The following is a 26,885-nucleotide window of genomic DNA, read 5'->3' as shown; positions in this document are numbered from 1 at the left end:
GTGATGTATTACAGTTACTCTGAATTTTTTTCCATCCGAATACTTTTCGAAAAACAATTCTGCTCCTCCACCCAACGCAGATACTTCACTTGCGACCAGCTAAAACAACGTTTCGATTCTATGCCTATGAAAATTCAAGATCGAGAGAGCAAATGAAAAGTTGTTGGAATAATTATGAATACTAATGTTATGGAATACATCGAGCGCGCGTCGAATAGAATCCCATTTCGAAATGAATAATTCTTCTCTTTTCATATCATAGCTAATCTGGTAATACAGGTAAATAGGATGGTTGGAGGTGTTTGGAAATGGTAGGACATTTCAAAAGTTAAAGTCGACGATGATCCGGTGCATCAATTTTATCGTATATTTGATAAATTATTCCTAAATACATTGAAACATATGTATTTGTAATGAAATATCATGCAATGGGCTGTGTAAACTATAAACTATAATTTCTATCAAATAGCTGCTTTTATGTCAACAGAGCTTTGAGACTCAGTTTAGTTGGATCTCGATTTTTGCCATCGTATGTAGGACATTGGGTTACAAGAACAAATGCGAATTACGAAGAACTCCGTATTAGAGATAAGGATATTTTAGTTCAAGTATACCTATACACAGAAATCCGTATTGAAATATACTAAAACCTCTGTGTTTATTGTAAAAATCTAGTTTTAAATATGTGTACATATGTATATACACATGCATAAGTATACATATACATATATACACATACATGTACATAAATAATTGCCAAGAAATTAGAAACACTCACAACTTTTCGCAAATAGAGTAAAACATAAGGTTAATAATATACAAATTACACAAGCGCACCATAAAACGTGGCAAGGGTAATCCTAGTGCAGTGATTGTATAAACTGAAGAAACTGGTCACTAAAATTCACCCAGGGATATCCGTCTTTCCATTCTTCAGTCAACGTACAAATATACCTCCCCGCCCAGCGGTGATCTCAACGTTTTGATTGTCGAACACATAGGTCCGGTTCTAGCTGTTCTCTGCCGTGTAATTACGCCTTTAGCGGCTTGAGCTGGGCGCACAGTCAGCACAGACCGCGCAGTCTATCTCTCTAAGCCTGTGGTGGCACTGCGGATTGAATGTGCATTTCCAACATAACCAACTTGTTCAAAAAATTGGGATCTCATGTGTATACGAAACTACGCACAACTTGGCAAACCGATATCACACGCATAGGATGATCGTACATCAAGGCGTCAACGTATAGAAAGAATGGCAGGCTACGAAAGCAAGTTATAATTAAACCTACAAGGCTTCGTAATTGACATACGCGAGCCGGGGCGATTTGGCCTTGGGCGCTTATCAAATACGCGGTGTCCCAAGTATGTATGATTGGTCAACTTCAGCCATTTTTCCGTTGAGTCGAGTCCCGTAGAATCGAGTCCCGCAATAAGCCTAAGAAATTTGTACGTATACATTGAGTGTTTGACTATTAAACTGTACTGAGTACTGCACGTCGTGTGGAGTAACAAGCACTGGCGGCTATTGTGATCGCAATTTGGAGGGTTAGTGAATTTGGAAGCAGTGTCCGAAACAATAACAATGTCTTCTAAATTCATATTTCTCGAGTCAGTGGATTTGCTGAGTACTATACCACAATACCATCTTGTATTAGGAACATTTCTGTTACTCTGGGTTGCATGGCTGACTGTCAAAAGACGATATAATAACCGCCAATTGCCGGAATTGTCCAACGATGAGGTGGAAAGAAAGATAGCTAACTGGCAACCAGAGCCATTGGTGAAGCCGATCGAAAAAAAGTATCATCATGCTCTAAAACCGAAATTAGTCTCAACTAAAGTTGGCAAAAGGATTACTGTTAATGGCAAGGATTGCCTCAACTTAGGGACACACAATTACCTAGGCTTTGTTGGTTCGTCAGAGATTGAGGATACCGCTATCGCAGCAATTGAAAAATATGGAGTTGGTTCTTGCGGACCCCGAGGCTTTTATGGCACTGTTGACGTCCATTTAGAATTAGAGGAAAAGTTGGCCAAGTTTATGGAATTAGAAGAGGCTATTGTTTACTCTTATGGGTTTACCACAATTGCTTCCGCCATACCAGCGTACTGTAAACGCAGAGATTTGGTGTTTGTTGATGAAAAGATCAATTTTTCTATTCAGAAAGGTCTTGACGCTTCAAGATCCAACGTTAAATACTTCAAGCACAATGACGCAGATAACTTGAAAAATTTATTAACGCAGCAAGCTGAGGAGGAAAACAAGAATCCTAAAAGAGCTGCCAAGACTCGAAAGTTTCTAATTGTTGAAGGAATTTATATGAATACTGGAGAAATTTGTCCATTGCCAGATTTGGTAAAATTATGCAGAGAATACAAACTGCGAATATTCATCGATGAGTCTATCTCATTTGGAGTTCTTGGTAAACATGGTAGGGGAGTTACGGAGCACTTTGGAGTCCCCAGACATGAAATAGATATGATCATGGGTAAGTATTTTTAAAACTTTTTTACTGCGTTGAGGAAAGCAACTCGCTAAAAGAAGGAATAAGTTATTTATGAAATTTCCATGTTGATTTTACTTTTCAGGTTCCTTAGATTGGGCTGTAGCATCGATCGGAGGTTTCTGTGTCGGTTCATCGTACATCATAGAGCACCAGCGGCTGTCGGGCCTTGGATATTGCTTCTCTGCTTCTCTTCCTCCATTTTTAACATCTGCGGCAACAAAGTCACTTCAAATAATGGAACGTAACCCTGAAATATTTGATACGCTCAAACAAAAATGTCTGCAGTTTGATGCCCGACTTAAAGAATTAACCAGTTTTTGTTTATCGGGATTTGCTGAATCGCCAGTTAAGCATTTGTATCTCAAAGAGATACCGAACCATGCAGATGAGTGGGAACTACTAAATCTTATCTCAGATAAGTGTATTGACAACAATATCGCTGTTATAGTATCTGCATATCTCGAAACGGAGACAACTCCACCAAGATCAAGCTTGAGAATTTGTGTCTCTGTAGTTTTAGAGGACGTGGAAATTAAACATGCATGTCAGGTAATAGAAAAGTGCACTGAAGCAGTTTTGTCATCTGTAAAGTAATGAAATTATAATCAGACAACTTTGATTAATTCCTTTGATGACTACTAGAACAAAGTTCACCGTTTCATGTCGTAGTAATTAATATTTTAGTCATGTATATCATGACAATCCATTTGTTTGTCTAACGAGCTTGTTGTACACCATTGGAATCCAGGATCAATATTCTTTTATAAAATCTCAATTAATTAATTATTTTCAAGCAGAGCTTGAAGATAATCGAGTTTGCTATCACAACTGTATCCATTCCTGAAATTCAAAGCTTTTCATGACAATTCTCTGTCTATAAAGATTTATAAATCATATTATTTTTCGTAGCTTAATTAAATATCATTATAATCAAGGTTACAATGCACTGAAAATCTCTCAAATAACAACTAACGTGTCAGTATCGAATCAGTTGAATTTCATCGGTGGTCATTAAGTGAATTTATAATATATTTCTGACAACTACTTACTGCCAGCTAATGAAATTCAAACAATTTGATGTGTACACTCGCAGTATACGATTTTCTGGGATTATCAGTATAACTATTAGCATATCGGTAAAAAAATTATTTTTGAAAAGTAAGATATTGTTGCACGATGCACATTGATTATACAAAAATTCATTATTTAAGTTAGTAAACAGGAATTTATGCACAACTTATCACACAATCTGATGATAGATGCTACCTAATTTATAGTCTATGTTTAAATCGTGCAATAGTTACAGGCCTTTTAAGAGTAATAAATTATTGATATCTGCTTGTGATATGTGACATTGACTGTACAATTTCAGTCAATATATGCGGATACGATGTGATTCCTCACAATAAGATGTGTATATCTGTTTACATGTACGAGTATTTATATTTAATAAAGAGAGAATATGTTGAACACAAATGACTTGTAATTTATCCTATAACAATTTTTAGAAATTCATAAACATACTGGGCTTGAGACGTTCAGCTAACCTTCCTATATTAGGCATTCCAAATCCAATAATTACAGGTTTGTATTTAGTGTGCTCTGAAATCGCTCGTATAATCCAGACAAACGATCAGGTCGTTTACTATACTAAAAATCAATTCATACACTCCAGGATGTTTTAGCTTTCAGTATCTAAAGGTGTTTTACTTCCGTTTACGACGTAAAAAAATGTACAATACCCAACAGTGATAAATTTGAATTGGAGAATTCGTGCAAGTAACTTATTTTTTTTTTTTTAGAAGCACATCTTATTAATAATTTGGTAACAATAATTTACAATAGTAAGTGTAATACAAAAATTTTTGTTATCAAATAGCGTGTCTAATTCACTATGCAGATGTACTTTTAGGCTTGCTTATAATAACTGTGCAAATTGTGTGCTGCTATCCAACAGATTCCATACAATATATCCAACTATAAGTTGAAATATGTAACTAACAATTCTTGGGTTTGTTAGTTGTGCAAATATTACACACCCACCTGTTTACCAAGTAGTAATACTTGGTATGTGCGAGTCTAGAATAATTTTATTTGAACAAAAAATGAATATTTGCAATATCACATGAAATTCTATCTAGTAAAATATGAAAAAAATTGGTTTCAATTAAAAATGGACGAAACAAAAAATTATCCGCAAGCTTGTCAGACAGGTAAAATACTTCCAATTTATTTATGCACTCTATGTGTAATTTAAATTTAATGCCTTTTAAAATGTTCATCAATTTCTGAATATACTAAAACACTTCTGTATTTTCATATTACTTGACGTTTTCCACGGGTGAGAATTTTTAGCTGGAATTCCCTCTACAACTTGGAAATATATCCTACAACAGACTATAGCAGTTTTATTCTATATTTCGTAGTAGGCAAAATGGCATAATTTCTTTCATTCCTTTCGATAATACATATGGATTAAACTTATCAACTGTCAGGTTGAGGGTCCAAAATTTTGAATATTAAAGATATAATAACCATCCCACTAAAGATATGTATCGGTTATTGTTGGGCCTTTATCACGATGCTTGTGAACGAAGTTATTACATTTTCAGATTTCTAAGAAACACAATTTTTTCATCCAATATTTTGATAATTTAAAATTTTCGATACAGTTATTCCTTAGATAAAAGTCTCAATTTTCTCGAAAAAAATCATATTATTTAAATAAATTATGGGGAATTCGTGTACAAAACGTTCTTAAGTTTTTGTCCTACGTAGAATTTAAAATTAAAATGGAACCTGGGGTTTTGACTACATTTAAAAAGATTTATGACGAGATATTTTAGCCTCGACTTAAGCCCGTGGGAAATTCGATAATCACCATATTAAGAATTATCTTAATATATATATAGGATATACGATTAATTGTATTAGGGTTTATCGGTAAAATTTTGTCAATATGATTAACCTTACAGATTATAAGTATCATTATCAGCGTCATCCTAGCCAACTAGTTCTAGTTGAAGAGAATCATTGAATTAATCAAATAACAGTTCATTCACAGAGAAACTGAAAGATTGAATATGAGCAAACCTTACGCTCCAAAACAATAATTCGACATACAGCAAACTAATAACAAAAATTTCATTTTATTCAATCTACGGGTGAGTTATACTCGGGTACAAATTCGCTAATTTTCCAACATTTGTCAGGGGTGGGTGAATCATAAAATTTGGAGAATTTCAAATATGTTGAGATTGTTTAGCAGTATTTGAAATTTGAAACAACAGCTTGTTTAAAGTAAAGCTTGAAAGAAGAGAGATGCAGAGCTATTATAGCAGTACTCTGATAAGAGATTAAGTTTTTTACAGTATGTTTCATATAAAATTATACCATACTTTGCATATTGTCCAAAATAACAACAAATTTGTGAAATAGTTGTTCAAAACCCCAATAAAATTAATCGCCCATTGCATACATGTATTTAGAGGAAAAATGGGAGAAAAATTCTAAAATGTATATTGGAAATGGATTCAATACAAACTCAAGTATGTGTGTGTGGATGCAAGTGTGTATGATCGCATGTGTCGGAGTTCTCATCGTTAATTAATTTAAGCCTGCTCTCTCTTACGGTCACATGCAGAGTATATAATATATATATATAGTAGCTAAGAAAGACGTGCAATAAATGCGATAAATGCTCTAGTTGAGAACATAAAACCCTATTTATTATCCATCCTAGGATAAATCTCTAAAAATGTTTGAAAGTTCATACGATAAATGAACAAAAAATTGTATGCGGACTTCTTCTGTACAGAATGAGAAATGCAAAAAGAAAAAGTATAAAAGCTATCCCGATTAAAGTATTTATTTATATATATATTTTTTTTTAAATTTAAATTCAGACACGTTATCGTAAAAACATCTGATTCAAAAATTTATAATACAGCATTCATTGGTATGGAAATTGAGTATAACATTTCCCAAAATTCAATAGGGAAATTCTTGAGAACCATATGACACGTAAAGGTCTGAAATTTGATATATATCTGTAGTGGGATATATGCTATAGCACCATCTCACAGTGAAATCAAAAGTTTGATCTTAAAACTGATAGTTGATGAATTGTCACAGTTATCAAATATCGTAGAACACTAAGAACAATCTTCGAAACATAAAGCACAATAATTCACTATGCAAGGAGAACTGAGTGATAGATTACGAGAAAAAAAATAAATAATACATTAAGCATAAGAAAAAAAGTAAAGTGTAAATTTCTAAATTTCAATCAGATGGTATTAATCGTACTATATAGTATAAAATATGTCTGCAAATTATATTTAATATCTGGTTAATATTTATTACAATTTAGACCAGATTTATATACCCATCTCACAATCGGTGAGTCTTTTTACACTCTCAAACTACTCATAGTAATTATATTAAGGTTAAATCTATCTACATGGATATATGTAGGTGGGACATGCCAAATGAGATTATCTCGGCTGTTTTGCTTATAGTCTTTGATTCCTTTGCAACTAGTAAAGTGTTTTGTATTTGAAGAACATTTCAACTCATTTTCAGAATTCTTTCCACATCCATTAAACCCATATACTTGTTTAAAGACTGTAAATCAAAGACTTTTTCCTAATGTTTCTTAAATTGCTTTTCTCTGCATTTAGTATTCTTAATTACATCTGAAAAGCTTGAGTCAAAAGTTCACTCCGTTTGGTTGATCTGGTATGAAATGCTCCACATATGTACCAATACCCTTGTACGTACTTCAGTACCTTATCTTGAGTTGGACAGTGGATAATTCAGATATCAATAAAATGGTGAAATGGTTTGCGTTACTAAAGTGAAGCAAGAATAATTGCCAACTGAGTTGCCAATTAGAGGCACTGCTACTTTTGTTTGGTACTCAATTAATAGAAACATAGGTGTTTGCAGAATGCAATGCTGCTAACAAGTATGTTCATTAAAGAATATATATTTATGCTGAGTGTGGATTTGAAATTTAAAAAACCACTCTAATCCTTAATGCCATCATATATAAGCTAGTAATTACGTTGTATAAGTCGCCATTAAAATTTTGTTTTCGTTGTACTACTTAGATGTATGTTATTCGATTCAGGCAACTTTGGTTTCAGAATTTATCCAGTTATCTTTCCAAATACAATCGTATTCAATAGGTAAGTAGAGAAGCATTAGCCGACGATGCACATAATGAAAAGGTATTTCATCTCTGAAAGAAATATGTGTAATAGAAATTATTTGTGTTTATCAGTACTGTTTCAAGTTAGGAATGCAGTTATTTAGTGTTGGATCGAATTATAATTTTTCATTTAGGAATTGTGAATTACAAAATATGTATTTTGCAATTCAAATCCATTCAAATTGATACGATTGGTAGATTTAAAATTTTCAAATTCAACTGAGTCTTTATTAATTAAGATGTTCAGATTGTAATTAGATTTGATTAACTCATAAGTTGTACTTGAAAATTTTGATCGAGTTGAATAAAGATGATAATTATATTGAAGACTATAAAATTAAGGTAACTAAGATGTTGGTTACTGAAAAAAATTGTAACTGAATTGATGAAAATAAATACAAATCACGAATGAGTTTTGTAGTTGATTCCCTTTTAATTACGAATTTGGATCGTATTATCTATTTGATTTCGTATTTACACGTGTTTGTAATTACAATGTAATTTATCATAAATTATAATTGACTAGTGCCCAGCACATCAATTGTTATCGTAAGTGTACAAGAGTTCAATAATATATTGTGCGATTAAATTTAATTTGTGACCACAGTTTTGATATGATAGTAAAAAATAAAAGGATATATCAGGCACTGTTCAGCTACAATTTTTATCCATAGTCCGTTATAATAATGCGAATGCGGTTATTCGCAAAAAAATTCTTCGATTTCTCCATAGAGAACGATAGATACTGCGAGGCTTTCGTTGATATTTATTATTTCTAAATGAATATTACAAAATAGAATCCGTGCAGATGATTGAGCTTTAAATTCCAGCATTATAAATTTGCTACGTGGATGGTTAGTATATTCAGCATAGTTACCTCCTAATACAATATTAGATTTCAAAACGAGATGCAATGTACACTTATTTGTTGACTAAGCTAAAACCGTAAACAACCTTTCACAATGCGAAGTTAAAAAAAAACATTTGAAAAATAAGCCCATTCTAACAGCGTAATTATTATGTAAAATACTCTAAATATAAATCTGCCATTCCCTAAAAAGTAATCTGTGCTTGGCTTCGTAATGGGAAATCAAGCTAACTTAATAGCAAGCCAAGTAGTTTTTAATTGTACATTGATTCGAAATTTTAGCACTATTCCTTAAAACTATCTAAATTACTGTATTGTTTCGAGTTTAAGCCGACCCGGTTTTTAAGACGACCGCTAATTCTGCGTATAAAACGAGGGCGATTCTGGCGGGTGCTGTTGAAGACAGAAAACTTCGGCTTAAATTCGGACCAATACGGTATATCGCTATGCATACTTGTGCTACCGCACATAATTATATCACATATTGACATAACGTTGCTAGATTATGATGTTTGAAAAAAATATATGTTTGATTACAAAACTAACCAACCTAGGTATATGGTATATAAAGCTATATAAACTTTGGAATATTACAATCCTTTCAGACATTGAAACAACATAATCATTAATTTAAAATCTGTAAAATATTTAAATGTATATTACAGAATTCATACTGTTGTTCCATATATATATGAATTATTATCAATGTATGTGAACTTTCATTTTGAACAGTTTACAAAGTGTAATGAATAAAACTTTTCATTTTATTATGCTCTGTATTACTCTGGGTAATGTTCTCGTTGTTTGAGACTTACTCGTTAACCTTGTTATGTACATCACGTATACATACACAATATATTTAGAAAGCAGGCAATTGAAAGTAAATTCGTTGCCTCGAACCGATAACCATCAGTTGACTCTAACTGTGTGAATATATGTGGCTTTCTTCATTGAATATTCCACGCACAATGCATAATAATTTTACTAAGCTCTACAATATTTGTTTTCTCTTTTGAATTACAGTTATTACCGCCAAAAGTACATCCTTCTTTTGTCACATTAATGGGGTACAGAAAAAACGAATGAATTTTCGAACTTCATATCTTGACAACAGATTATTAAATTTGAATAGAGTTTTTTTTCATTCAAAAGTATGAAGATTGAGCTTTGTTGACACATTTTTTATAAGATTCCATGAATAGAGAGCATTTGCTCGATGATATGTTTTGCAGCGCCTGGGATATCTCAAAAACAACTCGAACTGATTTACTTTGAATTTGGAGACAGTATTCTTAGATAATTTATTTTGCCTGGATTTGATTTTTTACTTTTCAACACAACGGCGACGATTTATAGATAAAATTATATTCTTAGTCTGAAATTTGCGACTTTTTTTATTTCAATAATAAAAAAAAATATAATTCTTTAAAAATTGGGAGTGTGGCAAAGAAGATAATCTATCCAAGAATAACATCTCCGAATTTGAAGTAAATTCGTTGACCCATTTTGAGATATCATGGGCACCGTAAAATATGTCAATGAGTGAAATAGTAGACATTATTCTTAACAAGAACCGCTGCTATAAATTCTGATAAAAAAAATATCTAAATGAAACTTGATCTGTACACTTTTTAATAAAAAATTCTTAATTGTTTGCTGAGATATAAATTTCCAAAATTCGCCCACTTTTTCCGTCGTCTGCTTATTTCTACCTCATTAACAAAAATTGGTTATCAATAATACTTCCATGTCTTGTAATAAACTGAACTTGTTTCTTCAAATTTTAAGATATGTATAATAAAATTTTTAGATTTTTTTGAGGACCGTTTGAATTCTGCCTACAACGTACTATACATATAGGTATAAGTAGACACAGAACAGTAGATTGTGCATCGAGGATACATAGTAGATCTTTTTATGTCGAGTGTAAGTTTGCAATAAGAGTCCTAGGCAAGCGCATGCGCGAGCCAAAAACGGATATTGCAAAAATGTGATGCAAAAAAAAACTGCCTACACGGTGCATACGCTACTTTAATAAAAGTATGGTTTACTATTTTTGTTTTTGTACTTTAATGCTTTTTGTTTTGTACTGTTACAGAAGCGATTACTTTATGTACGGAATTAAGTAGGCAAAAAACGCGTAAACCATACTTGCATTATATAAAGAATTTTTTTGAAATACTACCCAGATTTGGTTAAGAAAGTCATTCGCTGCAATATTCTGAGTTTCAATGAATTTTCTCCAATTTTATTATCCATTTTCGTTATGAAATGGCAAATATCTCAGTTTGAAAATAAAATTGATAATTTTTTAACGACTTTTTGCAATTTTCTTGAAACATAATCGAGGATTTGTTATATATCTTCTCAATATTGATTTTCAGTATTTTCAAAGTTCTTCATTATCGTTAGTATTATTATTTCCAATAATTTACCATGAAAAAATTTGGAAGAGCAATATAACTAATGTTTTAAATGAAACTAGATTTCGAAATCAAACGATGATCCGCTAAGAATCTTCTAGGTCCAAAATCATTTGATTCCATCAAATATCTTGGCTTCCGAATGCGAGACCTTGCTTCTAACCACGTATGATGACATAATCAAGTCAATAGCGTTAGGGTTAGAGGAATTTTCCTGATTTTACAAGGTGATGGAATATTTTTGGGATAAAATGTAAAATTTTAGGAAACCTAGGAATCTTAGAGCATTCCCAAGGCCTGTTGCACTTGATATAATTGGATAGCCTTCTCACAGTCGGCTTGTCAATATATCCTGAAGAATGGACGCTCTACAGCTATATTATACTGATAGTATGTAGAGGTATGACATCAGCATAAAAATTTGAATTGTTAATCCGTAGTCATTTTGTGCTTATCAGCTTTTTATTACCCTATGAAAGTTCACCAATCGGTGCATTCTGTAGCCACAAATCATGGATAAAGTTGTACAAATCATCACTGACTGCAACCTGTGGGAAGTAATATGTAATGCTTTTTAATCTTATGAGCATTACAATTAAATATAAACAATGTGTCATAACATCGAACAAAAGCTTTTGATTAGGGATGTGCAAATAATGGTCAAATCGAATATTCGTGTATTCTAATTTTTTGAGTACTTCGGATACTTCGAGTTATTTTAACAATTTTAACAGCTCTAATTATTCAAATTTCTCGGTTCAAATCTTCAATTCTCCGATTGAGATTACATTCTCTCTTTTCTGTTTTAAAAGTATTTAGTTGAATGACATGTATGACTATCAAAATTCGTTTTAATGGTAGCTTGAATGTGATTTCTTAAAAAATCATAAGTTTCATGTCAAAAGATGGATCAATTCGAACAATTCCTAAATTTCAAAAGTAACAGAATTTGTAAAGTAAGAGTTGACTGAAAAAAAAAAAAAATAAATAAACAAATAAATCGCATACTTGAACCTCTGGTGGAATTATTAGGATCCTTTGTCACAAGTATGCATAATGAAAATTGAAGATTCGTGGTTCCGAACCAATGATCTGAAATCTTCGAATTACTCAAATTAAATTATTCAATTCGTATATCAAATCATATGTGGTTTCGAATAATTTGAACATCCCTATCTTTGATATTATATTACTCCATGAACTTATATATATTACCTTATAAGGTGTTGGATTCAGATTTCGTTTGTGGTCGTTACGTAATGTTCGAAGGGAAACTTGTACTCTATTTTTAGTTTCTTCTAGCGTCGGTAACGGAGTGCATATCTTACCATTCTCCCAGTATACCTGTAACAATAATTCACAGTCAACTCAAATATTCGAACAAATGTATGTTTTAAATGTATAGATTATTATTATTATTATTATTATTACAAAAAAAAAGAACTGAAAGCTACTCTTAAATATCGGTTAGCGAAAAAAGAATTCGATTTGATTTCACATCTTCACCTTGTACAGTGACTCTACGCGTGTTGGAATAACATACGCCCGTTTCGATTCTTGGAATGGGTGTCTGCACAGAACTTTATTCCCCACTTGCGGCGGATCCTCTATGGATCTTTGTAACAAATCAATTAATGCATGTCCATCAGCGCCATATAATCTATAAGCATTCTTTTTACCAGGCATTGTTACTTTGCCGACATCCTGACTAAGTTTTATTCTTGGCTGGTCATTTATTTCCACCATTTTATAAACACATCCCAATGCAGGTTGCTTTTGACATGTTACCAAATGTGTTCCAATTCCAAAACAGTCAATCTTGTGCCCCTGAAATACATATCATGTATTATACAATGATGATAGAAATTTGTAGTGTTGTATAAGGAATTGAATATTATTATTTAGATAAAGAAAAGATTATTTAAACACAAACTCATGTAGCTAACAGTAACATGAAAGATACTTTCTCATACAATTATCTCTCTAACAGATAAGACTATCCTCATTTTCATTTAGATAATCAAAAGGATAACGATGAAAACGAGAGATTCGTAATACACTGAGAAAAAGAATTGTTGATTCAATAAATTATTTCATCATAGGTTTTTCTTGTTGAATAATTTATATTAATAAAATTACATCAGAGTCTTGAGTTCAAATGGCCGCACCTATGGTTCAGTGTTTTCTTCTCTCAGTTTATCTCATCTTCATACAGTAAAAAAGGTGAAAAGGAATAGTAGATTGATCAAGATCAAGACGAAAGTTGATCTTAGATTAAATTATCTGGATAACGTACAACACTGCAATTTTGACGTTTTTGAAGGATTAATTATTACAAGCGTAACAGAGAATTGGAGGGTGTAGGATTCAACGAAACTAATTTTATTTACCTGTTCGTTCAAGCTTAATATAGTCTCTTCATTAATATCATTGGAAGCAACTATCGTCAGCTTAGCAAACCATGGTAAATTATATTTGACTGCAATTTTTTCAAATACTTCTCGTGCAGTCATACTCAAGTAGGCTAAATCTCCACTATCGATGCGAATACCGATTGCTTGGTAACCCAGGTCAGACAATGCCAATGCCACAGCGCAGAAATTCAACAGCCCGCTCCTGTTCAGAAAATTGGTAAATAAACAGAACTAGTATATTTCTGACCCTACACATGCATAGATTGATTCAGCAATGGTGACAATTTCAACTCAACCTTCACTGACGATGGCTTAATTGATGTTTTCTATGAAGCGCACGTAATTATGTTTCATTCAAAGCTACATCTAAATAATTTTATCACTTTACCAATTACTAAAAGAAAGTTGCATAATTTTTTATTCTGTGCAAATTATTCGCATCCATGATTTTCAAAAAGTAAGTTTTATAAATACAATGTTATGAATCCTGCGGAAAAATGATGGGCTTGAATCACAGGTGCTTGGCGTCACAAACTATATCATATTATGGCCCGAAACAGCCGGCCCAAATTTGGACCGTCTAAACTTTGATAATTTCTTGTGATTACGTAGATAAATTTGAACGGAAGATCATGGTATCATGAATTGTGCAACTTTCCTGTTTACCCCATGCTGACAATGATAAAAAAATATGATGGTGTATGCATATATTTATGCCGTCTAAGTTTAAGGAACTAAGAAATTCTTGCATAAATATCACAAATTGTTGTCAGGGTAGTGATTGACTGTACATTCAAATAAAACGCCCATTTTCCCAGAAAATATTGTTAAATGATAGACAATCATGCGTGTGTACAAGGCACACTACACACGCTACAATAGGTATACACGAAGACAAATAACTGTGGCAGAAGGAAGGTTTGTCAAAAGCGCGATCTTTGAAAACCACTGGACGTCATTCAATTATATTTTACATTATTTTGATAAGTGTTCTGTAACGTTGCACAACTAGTGAAACCTTGACGAAAAATTGGTTTAAAAATGACAGAGAGAAATAAAGAAGGACTGGGAAACATATTTTTAAATAATGGTCATTTTGATTTAAGTATTCAGATTCAATAATTTATAAATTATGCGAAACAAGAACATGACGGATTATTTATTAATAGCAAAAAATCTTTAACTTCAGTTTACTCTCGGGCTGAATTTGGGAAGGCACTACATAAGGTCGAACATTGACAACCATTTTTTGTACGAAAAAAACACATAAAGCTTTATGTTAAATGAAATCCTTTTGATTTTTGCCTATTCTATGACTTCATGCTGCGTGAATATAGTGATATGATGAAACATTATATTTGCCTGTTATAAAAAGTGATGCTTTATTTCACCATTCATTAGTACAACCCCTGGGAACAGATGTAGTCAATGAGTGAATTTTTATTATTATTATTTATGAAATTAGAATCTTCCGTTCCACAACCAAGGAATGGAATTCTAAATACAAAGTTTCTTTCCCATTTATTTCCGAATTAAAAACTGATTTCTTTAATCTAGTACTGTTTCTGTAACTCGAGGTTACTCAAAAATTGCATAACAGATACAACTGTATGTATTCACTGTTCGATTTAGATACAAATGAAAAGAGCAGTGTGTAAAAACCTGTTTTAGCCAATTATGGAAGTAGCTGACATTGCTTACTTTTTACAACGATTATTAATTTCCCCCACATTGCAACTTTTGACAGAAACGTAGAACTGCATGCGTATACGAGCCTTACTTGAAATAAATGGCAAACAAACGAAAGCACAATTACTTTAGACCTCATCAAGCCCTGGTGATGGTACTGATTAATAATTGCTTGGCATATCTCAAATAAAATATTTTTTCATGAATATAATATAATGTGCTCGCCCACCCACTAGACCAAAAATACACGCATTTGTATATTTACAACTTCTATTGAATAAGGCAAATATGGCGTTCTCCAGCAAGATTTTAATGAAAAATGTAAAATTTGGCAAACAAAACGTACAAATATCAGCCAATTTCTAACTGGACCAAAAACGAATCTTCATAACTTGGATTCTTTTACACAGATAAATTTGATATAATTCACTATTGATAAAAATGATGGTAATATTCATGTCGGAATTCAATGGTATTAAATATTAGTACCTGTATTTAAAATCAGTTGCTGAATATGAGACATGATTCAATTTTGAAATTATAATATGTAAAGAGGGTTGATAATTGTTTTAATTCTAAGTCATAAAAGATATTTTCATTAATATAGAGTTGAGGAATACTTCAACGAGTGTAATAATAAATTCGTGTATGTTGGGTTGTACTAATAAAAGTATCACTCTGTGTTTAAAAAAGAACTTATAAACAGCGCGGATTCGTACCTCACATAGAGCTCACCCAATTCACCTCTTTTTAAACAGCCATTGTTGCAATACATCGTAGAATTTGATATTAGCAGGCCATTTTTTCCACCATTAAGCACTGACTTACTTGCCCCATAAGCAAGTCCGTTAGTTAGAAGTTTAGGCTTTACATTTAGACTGCCTATGTGCGCCTGTCGCTTGGCCGATGCTTCTATGCTACAAACACACTCTTGTTAGGCTACTGTGCACATGCCATCAGCTATGTGCTTGTGCGAACACTCGTAAGTATTCTTTGTAATTCATATAAATCCTTTATCTTCACAACTTCCTCATTATTGTTGTATTTATTAAGATTAATCTTTCAATATTTGTATTTTATTGTGCGAATATGTTTTACACGAATGAAAGGACCTTCGATTGTCTGTACTTGGTCTATGTGATACAGGATCAGAAATGACTACTTATAACTGAACATGTCAATGTAACGTCTGTAAGATACTGTGTAAGTTAACAAATTAAACTCTATAACGAAATGAAGTATATTAGATTTTGGACCTGAGATAAATTATATAAACCAATAAGTAATTTAATAAATTATAAATCAGCAACTCTGCTAAAGTACGTCAAATACTTACATTCAATTGTCAAAAGGTGATTTTATTATTAATTTTATGACAAACTGAGTGATAATAGTTTTAGAACATTGAATTTAATGAGTTATGGCTGTCATGCAAACAAAATAAACATTATAATATACACACACCATACTAAAATGCAACAAGATTTTGGTTGACACCTTCATTTACGATAAAACATCTACAGTTATCACAAGCACTAATCAGAATTTCAATTCGCTGAAATTTTATTTGATGAAAGTCAGCAAACAAATTTTTTTCGACCTTCATATAATATGCAGGTCATTCTGATAGACAGAATATCTACAATCAAGAAATTTATATATTTACAATATTAGACATACACGGAGAGTTCCAGCTATTTACACTCATTTTATAACCGCCGCCATTCCTAATTTTAAAGTCACCTTTGTAGAACCGTCAGATGGAACTACTCGTACTTCTCTTCCTATTTAATATCGATTAATCAAACCATTTTCAACCTTGGAAGTAATTATAGACAATATTCTGCGAAGACATAAACAGTTCACAAAATTTTCGGAAGTGAAACTTCAACCGTTTGAAAATTGAAGGTAAGCAAAGAAAGCTGGAAATTGTCGTGTAACAAATTTTAGGGAGATAAACTACCCGGAATATGAAATATAACGCCATAAATGTAAATGTATGTAAGTATTATCATGTCAATCTATAAGAAAAATAGTCTTTAATTATTTATCTACAATTTATCTTCCAAGCCCTCAAAAAGTACCAATTCTATTTCAACAATTAAGTACCAATTCCAATTGTGTAATGTGCCAATTTGGTTATGGAGAGCTATCACGAGCAAGTGTGGGGTTACAGTGCACAGTGTGAAAATACCTCTTAACATCGTACGTGTCTACTAGGGCCATGAATCCTTCTGGCAAAGCAATTGCAAAGCTTATCAAGGCCGCTAGTTCTCCATCCGATGCTTCAGACACTAAAGCTCCCAATTCAGAGGCGATAGAATCACGATAAGTGTAAGCAAGAGCCAAGAGATCACAAGTTATACCTGTCTCTTTGTGAACCAATGTCTGAAAATAAAAGGTCAAATGTGAGAAAGACACCTTCTGTTGGCATGTTTTTATACCCAAGTTTATCCCCTTTTCCATATATACCCAGAGCGAATGCAATTTAAAATATATTGGTAGATCGTCATTATTTGTGAAAATGTTTATGACAATGCAACCTGTAACACTAATCAAAAAATTGAATTTTATTTGTGTCTGGGTTACAAATGCTACGTTCTTGATGTTTACGTCTCGAAAATAAATGGAAAAAGATATCCCAACGTTTCGTTTAAACGTTACGATGATAATCAGAAGGTAGATGTTATGCTAATATACAAAAGTATCTTATTCTATAATCGTGTAATTTAGTTATCTCTCACAAAAATATTGCTTTACTCGTCATGAAATACATTTTTTTGAAGAATAAGTACGATTTTTTTCAATTTTAAGATGAAAGGAATAAGATCGAACTATCCATTACTCAAAGCAGAAGAATTATTCACAAATTAGATAAAGAATTTTTTAGCTAATCCCAGTATTATATGACGAATAGAGGTAAGGAGCAAGAACTTCAAATATAACGAAACATTGAGTTCATTAAAACATGCAGCAATAAAAATATCGCATTATCACTGATCACTGAGCAAGTTTGATCTCCTTGTAAATATCCTTAGTGGCTGATCGATATAATTTATCGTACATTATTCTTATTAGTAATAGCACTCACTTTATTCTGTAAGTCCTCGACGCCAGTGAAGGAAGTAATATATGCATGTGCATGGGTTCCTTTCACTGGTATCCCAAATAATTTTCCTGCCAAGACATTACTTGTCCCATCGAAACCACCTAAAATCATTAAAAACATGAAGTCAAGCATTGTTATTCACATTTTACGGATTGAAAAATATTTTTAGGACACTATATGACTTTTGATATACATTTGTACTGTATCTATTTATTATTTCAAGAGCTACGAATAAGCTAATTATGAATCATTTGGATCTGTAATGAATATGAATAATTAACGTTTTATAAATATTATTCAAGCAAAATATTGTTCTGGCAATTGTTCTGTGCATGAAGATCGTATAATGCTAATGCATTTATCGTCTGATTATTGAAAATAGAACTTTAGCATGAGTTTGAATTACATTACTCGATTCCAATTGGTATATTCTTAAGTCAGATCATAATTATTTGATTAAATGTTTACTGTTGTTTTAACTGTGTCTTTATTAGACAATACAAAATGTTTTCAAAATATAGTGCAGCTGTAATGTTAATTTATGTTTCCTCAAGATAAACGCTTGTTGGAGAAAACTGATCGACATATTAAGAACAAATGTTTTGTCTGGGTGAAATAAAATATTTGTGATATCTATGAATATCTAATTGGATTTATGTATATCATGTTTAGATCATCAATAAGGTAAGTTGTTCTGCAGCGAAATGCATAAATTTTTCACCGATCCATAAGAGAATGAAAAAATTAGCGATGCTTTTATGGGATTCAAAGAACATCGAATAACTTTTGACTCGAAAATTACTAGATATTCTGCAAGCAAATACCTGACAATTGATCACAACAGTTTCAGTATGTTTGTTATATTTATATAAATTTTTCCGCTGATCCCCCAGTTACTCCAATGAAATTTGACTAGCAGGTGACTGTTAAAGCAAAGTTTAGAAGCGTGTGGGAAAATGATGAGTCATAAAGAATAGGTAGGTCACATATATAATACCAAGCAGTCCCTAAAATTGTAACACATCGCTAAGATGATACCTGCTGGTACTGAATGGAACATCATATTGATTTTAGTTTTGACGAAATTGTTTGGCATATAGTGCCTGTGGTGTGATGGTGCCAGACACCTGGCTCGTCCGTATTATAGTCAATCAATTACTCACGCACAGTGTTCAACACATTTACAGTAAATTGCTTTATCCACCACGGATTCTATGGAGTTTTATTAACAACCATAGGATTGCTATTAGGAATAAACTGTAGTTTTTCGAATTTAACTTGGCTTGGTGAATTTTGATACCCTTACTAGCAATACACGAATTTATTGTTTGCCTTACATCTCTGAATAACATTGCAATGTTATTCGTTATCAACTTCACCACATTGCCACATTAAAAATCGAAAATTGTATTTCAAATAGAATCGTATATGCTCAAGTGATACATCAAACGATGGTCAAACATTGGTCAAAAGTTTTTCAGCCGTTTATGATGCATTAACGATATTAATTGAAAAAAAAAAAAAAAATGATGGGTTTACTGAATATTTTATTCTGATCAAAAAATTGTGAATACTAAAATACCATCGACTGAAAACTAAAAACACAGCGGAAGTAAACGGAGGTGAATTAGAAAAACTATATTCAGAATAATTCCGTACAGTATTTTTCCAATTCTGATGTCTCAAAGATTTAAATCAGTTTATATTCTTTAATTATACTGTGAATATTTGAGATTGCATTCAATGAATTGAATTCATTAGAATAGAAATTAATGTGGATAGGAATCCAGTCGTCTTGTATTAAATTTCAAATTACACATTGAAATGAAAAATCGCATTTGTTGAATTGATGAAGCTTTCAAAATATAATATTGTACTAATTCGTAATTCCGGCAAATTGGCATTCGAGGATAGTGTTTCCAATTTAATTTCGGTTTACTGATAATTAAATAAGGCAACAATAATTTATCATGTTAGCATTTTATGTCGTATATCTTGAAAAATTTAACAATGTATGACAGGTATTGAAGACTGGGGTTGATAACTTGTGGATTATCATGAATACATTTATCTCAGACTCAAATGAAGAACTACACTACAGATATTGGACACTTGAGGCCCAGTAATCAATTTGCATCCAAGCTACGAAGAAATAAAAATTATGAATCATTTCCAAGTCTTGTGTGGAGATAAATGTCGAAAACTTCTAATGGAGCTCATATCAACGCACGATCGGTTGCTATACGTAAATTGCCCGACTACTACTGCTATAAACGATAATGGGTGAAATTGCATGACACAGAGCCATTAAGAATATGAAAGGTGATTAATTTCAAATAAGGACACTGCAGCATTTGAGCGAAGTTTACTCTAATTCATCATCTTGGTCAGAATACAGCTTTTTGGCTACCCGCACATGTGACAAGGACAGATAAATTAATCACCGTTTAACCTTGAGTCTAAACATTGCAACTTTTAGTAGGGCTACAAAAGCTTTTCAAGAGTTAAATATCTACAAACTATGTTTCAAATAGCATAGCATGAGAAGATAACATACCAATGTAGCTGTATTTCGAGGCACTCAGTCCACCGTCAGGCCCTTGTGCTCTTCTGAGGCCAAATTCCAACAAGGATACATTTTTTCCCGCAACCATTCGATATCTGGCAGCATTTGTTGCCATTAAACTTGCATAATTCACCAATGTTAACAAGGTTGTTTCTAAAAGCTGTACCATTATCAAAGGACCTTGTACTCTGATCAATGGTACTCTGAAAGTACAGTAAGCATTTCACTTCAGTAAAATTGAAAACTAATACAGTGAACATCTCATAGTTTCATTAAACAGTGCCACTATTAATTTGTTAAATTGTTTATCGCAATGTATGTTCACGATTTAGAACAAATAGATATTTTTAAGAATGTTACAGTTACCTTGGAAATACAACTGATCCCTCTTCGATAGCGTATAAGGTTACATCTTGTGCGGTAAGATTCCTTAGGTATTCGTAAAATTCGGGTTCAACAGAAGCTGGTAGAGTTGACTTCAGGTACTCAATATCTAAATGTAATTAATTGATAATAAGTAGTATTGATCAAAAGGTCAGATACGCGTGAATTTTTATTTACAGCCCTTTTGAGCATCCTTATTAGAGCTGTCTTATTAAGGAGGAAAAGACATTGCAGAATAGTAATAACAAGAATGCTTGAACAGATTGAGAAGAACTGAAATATATCCATACGAAAATTTCCTACGAAAAAATGTATTCATTCAAATTTAGGAACACTTGACGAAGATTCGGATCTAAATAAAACACTTTACACGATTTGTTCCATAAACAAAGTTTTCTATTATAAAAAAATTTAATAGTGTAAAAAATTTATCAACGTAAATTTACTATCACTTTTGATTTTAATTCCAATGGAATTTAGGAGATGAAAAAAATTCACGGGACTGTTGATGAATGGATTAATGTTATAATTAGCAGGATTTTTGGATTGAAATATCAGAATGGACAATGATTTGAACATGAATTGGTTCCAGATTATTAAAATTTCCAGGAGTAATAAGTTCCAAGTCTAATTTCTCTTTCTTTCGAATTAAAGTTTTTTTCTCCCTTGACATAAGAATTTGGTAATTGTATTCCTTCTAAACGCAGAATGTAAATTCTTAATTCTTTTCATTATCTCTAAGCCTCTGTCATATTTCTAACGAGGATTATACATTATAGGATGGGCCAGTAATTTATCAAAGTTATTGAGAGTACTAATAATTCAAATATGGCTAACTTTCAACTTTCTACAATTGTAATACTTTAACAATAACATCTTATCGTCAAAACTAATCAAAAGAAATTCTTCCAAGATTTCTGCATCATGTTTATGGCAAGCCTCATCCTTGTTAAAACAGAACATAAAAAATTGAAAACATTATCCCATTTTATTAATTTTCTCATTGTCTCGACGGTTCTCAAATAAAGTAAGTTCCTATTGACGGGTATTATTTGTTCTACAAACTACAAATGCTGTTTACTATGCTCACATCCTATTACGTAAAAGGTCAAGAAATTATTGTTCATTATAACTAATGATGTAGCTTTTTAAGAGATAACAGAGTCATGTTATTCAACACTTTAATAAAAACGGCATACCACTATCTGAATAATAAAAATTCTCAAGAAACTTGAGGCACTCTCCAAGACCAGCAAAAATCGTAAACTCTCCTTGGAATGGATTCTTTCGAAAATACAAATCAAATACTGCACGATCCAGCACCTTTCCACTTTTCCAGTAAGCAAAGGCCATTGTGATTTGGTACAAGTCTAGAACACACACAATATTGTTAAAAAACTTTGTGCCATGTAGATGGTCTAATTGTAAATACTCGATCATTTTAATTGTTCGTGCGGCATTAGAGTGGTACTTAACTTGGCGTTGGAAAAATAGCCTCTACAACGCTCTCCAAACGAATCCTAAAAATGATTAGAAAAACATGTGTGCAAAATTTTTAGCCGCTACGTCAATGTAAATACGCGAACTAACAAACTTGAATTTTTCCGTTGTCCAATTAAGTTACAACAATTTTTTACCGAGGTGATGAATTTTAGGCAAATACATAGAAGCTGGTGATCTGATAGACACGACCGTTTTTCTTGCAGATTCCGAACTGTTTGTCCAAAGATATAAATAATTTTCAACCTCAAAAACTTTTTCTCTGCAATCAGCTACCAATAAGCGAACTGAAAGACAATCTACCTGTAAAGTACCACAAATTCATTGTACATGTAACAGTTGCATGTGATTGCATGGCCGTTATTTTCCATACGTTATCTTTGCTGAAAATTATCTGTCCTCCATAATGTTACTTTTTACGATGACAAGTAACCATATTTATACTGGGAAAATTACTTCCAGTAACCCTCAACAAAAAAGTAACCAGAATCACTTTGAGCAATCTGAGTGGATGGTCAGTGATCTATTAAATATTTGGATCCGTATGCAATTTGTTAATAAAATATCTTGATAAAAAAGGGAAAAATGATGGTGAGGATTCCTACTCTTATCCAATGGAAGCCAAGGTAGACACTGGAAAATTATAAACTTCACAACTTACAATAAAAAAAAAGTTGGAGCTTTGAAATCTTGCAGCTATATCAATTATATATGAGACTTTGTACGTTAAATCAAACAATTCAGGTGCCTCGAAATTTTATTTAAAGATAGATAATGTTTTTATAAAAACTTTAGTTGTAGGATCCTCAAATTTCAAGGTACGTTAACATAAAAAATCAATGACACATTAAAATCTAATTTTTGGAATGGTATCGCAAGAAAACCCTTGATTCAAGATTTTAAAAATATATATGGCTCATCTTTTCAATACGTACTTGAATTTTATAAAGGGCAACAGCGTCAAAAGCAGTTGGAGAAAACTTTCCATTTCTTTGTTCAACTTGATAAGAAATACTCCATACATAGAGTGTAGGTTAATTATTTATCGTTGCATGAAAAAAAAATTGAAAAAAATATTACACAAAGATAGCATAATAATATTTCTGCAATCGGTCAACGTATGAATGATTGTATAGCTAATATAAGTACATTAGACTGCCTCAAAAAAAACCTCTATTTTTTTTTTTTTCGATCCCCCACTTCATGAAACCATAGTTTATAACATAATATTGAATAGTATAGAACAATTATTATCTCCCTCCAACAGTTAGAATGATTTTTTACATGTTAATCAAATTCCAAATACAAAAACTCAATGCAGTACTGCTTTAAAAAATTGCACTGCGATTTCCTTTCGCGAGGTTCGATATCATGTTATGAAGTATGGTATAGTGAAATGAAAATAAATTAAGGTTTTGTTGAGGCAGTCTAATGAACATAACTATATTTTATAATATACCAGTATGACTAAGATCATATCTGCTAAGTACAATAGTTAGACATAATATAATTAAAAAATAATATTGATGTATCAATGTATTTTCCTAATAATACAAATTATAATCTCAAACATAATAAAGTACAAAATAATTCCTATCAAATACTGACAAGTGATAGGATATCTTTATCTTAACTATGAATTAAAGTCTTTATAACTCAGATATTCAATGTAGTTGTTTGTTTCAAAATATACTCAACCGTGCCCAACAATTATCCAAATTATGTATGGCAGACTGGCATTTTTTAAAATTATTATCTTTGAGGTAGTGAATGCTCTAGGTGTTCGAATTTATCTCCAATTTGCTTTATAATTGTTTTATACTACTAATAATATTGAATCATGTGTAATTACGAAAAATAAAATATTCAGCTTGGCAGTATATCAACCGTTCTCTTTAATAACCAAGTTTTTAAAAACGTATTCGAAAGTATTCCTCAGTCAATATAAATTATAAACAAGGTTGTCTCGTGTGATAGTAAATAAAACTGTTGTAATTATTCAAGTTGGTAATCAATCGAAACAAGAAGCATCTTTAAGTATTACCGCTTTATAGCTTGATATTATCATTACACGTGAATACAAAAGGAAATACATGACAGGCGGGAAAGCAGTTCAAATATTACGCAATGAGTGACAGGAATGACGTCTCGACGATTCAGTTTATATAGTGACGTAACTCCGTGACGTGCATGACAACTGGTTTCAGATGTATATGTGTATATGCATAAATGTCCGACGTTTGATAAATGATGACGAAAAATTCACAAGTTTAAAACACTGTTTCAGTATCAAAAAAAAAGAAAACGAAATTCACGTGGCTCGCACATAACATTCTGCGGATGTTTCGCTGTTGTAATTATGGGCACAGTGAGAATAAATGAACAACGAAACGGACTGTTTTTCACATGTCATCGCAGAAAGATTGGCGGCTGAAGTAAGGGATTTGAAATTGGAGGTTAGAAATCGAACACAAAGATTGCATTTACCTTTATTACTTTTTATAAAACAAGGAAATAAATACCTGTAAGAAGTGGTTGAACAACACTGTTTTGCCGCATTTGCCCCCGCGGCATGTCCATGTCTGCTGACATGCTTGGATATTCACTGTAAAATGAAAAAAAAAAACTAACTTAACGCAACGGTCCTCTTAACAGCGGAGACGGCACACGACTAACCACCCGCCAGCAGATCGAACTGTACTAATGTTGTTCAGTAACCGTGGAGAGATATATGTATGTGTACATCCCCGAATCGCCACGATACGTGCTACAATCGATAAGAACGTTTGAAGGACGTTCGGTTGAGACCCATGTTCACACCGTTGCGTACCACTACTTTACAGTTATACCAACGGAAAATTATTGTAAATTTATCGTATTCTCAGATTCAAATATCTGGGCGCACTTTGTCTATATTATGTTTGCAAAATAAAATTATCTGTGATTAATTTGCATCTTTTTCAGGTGTATAATTGTATGTCATGTTGACTATGTTTCTCCCTGATTCCTAAAAACCAAAGAAGCTTTACATAAATCACGGACGAAAAAAAAAAAAATACAAATGCGGTTTTGTTTTATTCGTACCGGATGTTAATAAGTATTTAATTTACAGTTCTAGATTTTTAATCTGAAAATTTAATGTCCAATTAGAAACGATTTTCATCGGATTTACTCATAAAAATCACACTTGCTGCGACGAATGCGTTGCATACCGTATCCATTTTATGTTAATCATATACACGCGAAGTATAAACTGCTTACCTGTAGCTAAATACCGTGTCTTATCGTCCTAATCATACGATTAAAAAATATGTTGATCATTAATACGTTATGACTAGTTGACGTAAAATTATTATACTCCAGATATAACTGACGACAAGAGGTATTTATAATAATAACTATATATATGGCCGTGGAATAGTGGGAACCCCCCGCGTATACAGGAGAAAGATCACTCGTCAAGTCTTCTTATTATACACTTAGCTAAGTTCAGACCCCCCCCCCCCTGTCTCAAAGCGTTCTGAAGTTGCTCTGAGTGATTGCAAACGCTATAAATAGCCGGGCTGTAATGCACAGAGTGTCCTGTAACTCCCGTAGAAATACCACGGTAAACGGAATAGATATTGACCACGTATTTGTTAAATTGGCAACTTTTTTTGCATAAAGTATACTTAGAAAGAAATGACATTAATTTCCTCATTCGATCGAATTATTTTTTTACTGATCAGATCAGTTTGATTTCTTTTATTTGAAAAACTATTTTTCACTAATTGAGTGAAATAATATTTTCACTTGCCATTTCGAAATATCTGTTTGTTGTTGAAACTTAATATCAGTACAATATTGATGAATAAGATATTTAGTAACGTCATAAAAAAGCGTCCCAGTGGGATCGTGGCGAACAATCTTCTGAATAATAATCGACCGAATATATTAGATTCTTTTAGGATCTTGACTCAATCTATAACGAAATACTGATATCTGACTTTTCAACTTACCAACCTCCTATAAATTTAATGTGTTTTCTAGGGCATTAATCACAGCTATTATCGCACTTCAAAAAAATGTGGTGGACGTTTGAAATTTCAATAGCGTAGCATCGTAGAAACGGATAATCTATTACGTTGCATGAGTATACATAAATACTTTTATCAGTTTGATATAAAGCATGTTATCAGTTTAATTCGTTCTAAAAAAATGAACATATGGC

The 26,885-nt window shown here is 32.2% G+C and overlaps 2 protein-coding genes across 4 annotated transcripts; one reads left to right on the top strand and one right to left on the bottom strand.

The window, feature by feature from the left end:
- Positions 1-863: 863 nt before the first annotated feature.
- On the top strand, positions 864-3,977 carry LOC124181582 (serine palmitoyltransferase 1). The gene is made up of 2 exons (XM_046568268.1): positions 864-2,489; positions 2,590-3,977. The coding sequence occupies exons 1-2, from the start codon at positions 1,583-1,585 to the stop codon at positions 3,099-3,101; spliced, it is 1,419 nt and encodes a 472-aa protein (XP_046424224.1). The 5' UTR covers positions 864-1,582; the 3' UTR covers positions 3,102-3,977.
- A 199-nt stretch (positions 3,978-4,176) lies between these two features.
- On the bottom strand, positions 4,177-25,358 carry LOC124181581 (nicotinate phosphoribosyltransferase). Of its 3 annotated transcripts, XM_046568264.1 has the most exons (11): positions 25,198-25,358; positions 22,375-22,545; positions 21,158-21,284; positions 20,783-20,994; positions 18,208-18,326; positions 17,311-17,504; positions 15,836-16,033; positions 13,404-13,629; positions 12,520-12,840; positions 12,229-12,357; positions 4,177-11,561 (listed from the first exon to the last, which is right to left on the bottom strand). In XM_046568264.1, the coding sequence occupies exons 1-11, from the start codon at positions 25,265-25,267 to the stop codon at positions 11,484-11,486; spliced, it is 1,845 nt and encodes a 614-aa protein (XP_046424220.1). In that variant the 5' UTR covers positions 25,268-25,358; the 3' UTR covers positions 4,177-11,483. The 3 variants fall into 3 exon arrangements, with proteins under 3 accessions (XP_046424220.1, XP_046424222.1, XP_046424221.1); XM_046568266.1 differs by lacking the exon at positions 15,836-16,033; XM_046568265.1 differs by lacking the exon at positions 22,375-22,545.
- Between the last annotated feature and the right edge of the window lie 1,527 nt (positions 25,359-26,885).

This window comes from Neodiprion fabricii, chromosome 4 (assembly GCF_021155785.1).
Source record: "Neodiprion fabricii isolate iyNeoFabr1 chromosome 4, iyNeoFabr1.1, whole genome shotgun sequence".
NCBI classification, from domain to species: Eukaryota; Metazoa; Arthropoda; class Insecta; order Hymenoptera; family Diprionidae; genus Neodiprion; species Neodiprion fabricii.
The sequence above is the reverse complement of the archived record's forward strand: the minus strand, read 5'-3'. Positions and strand labels throughout refer to the sequence as shown.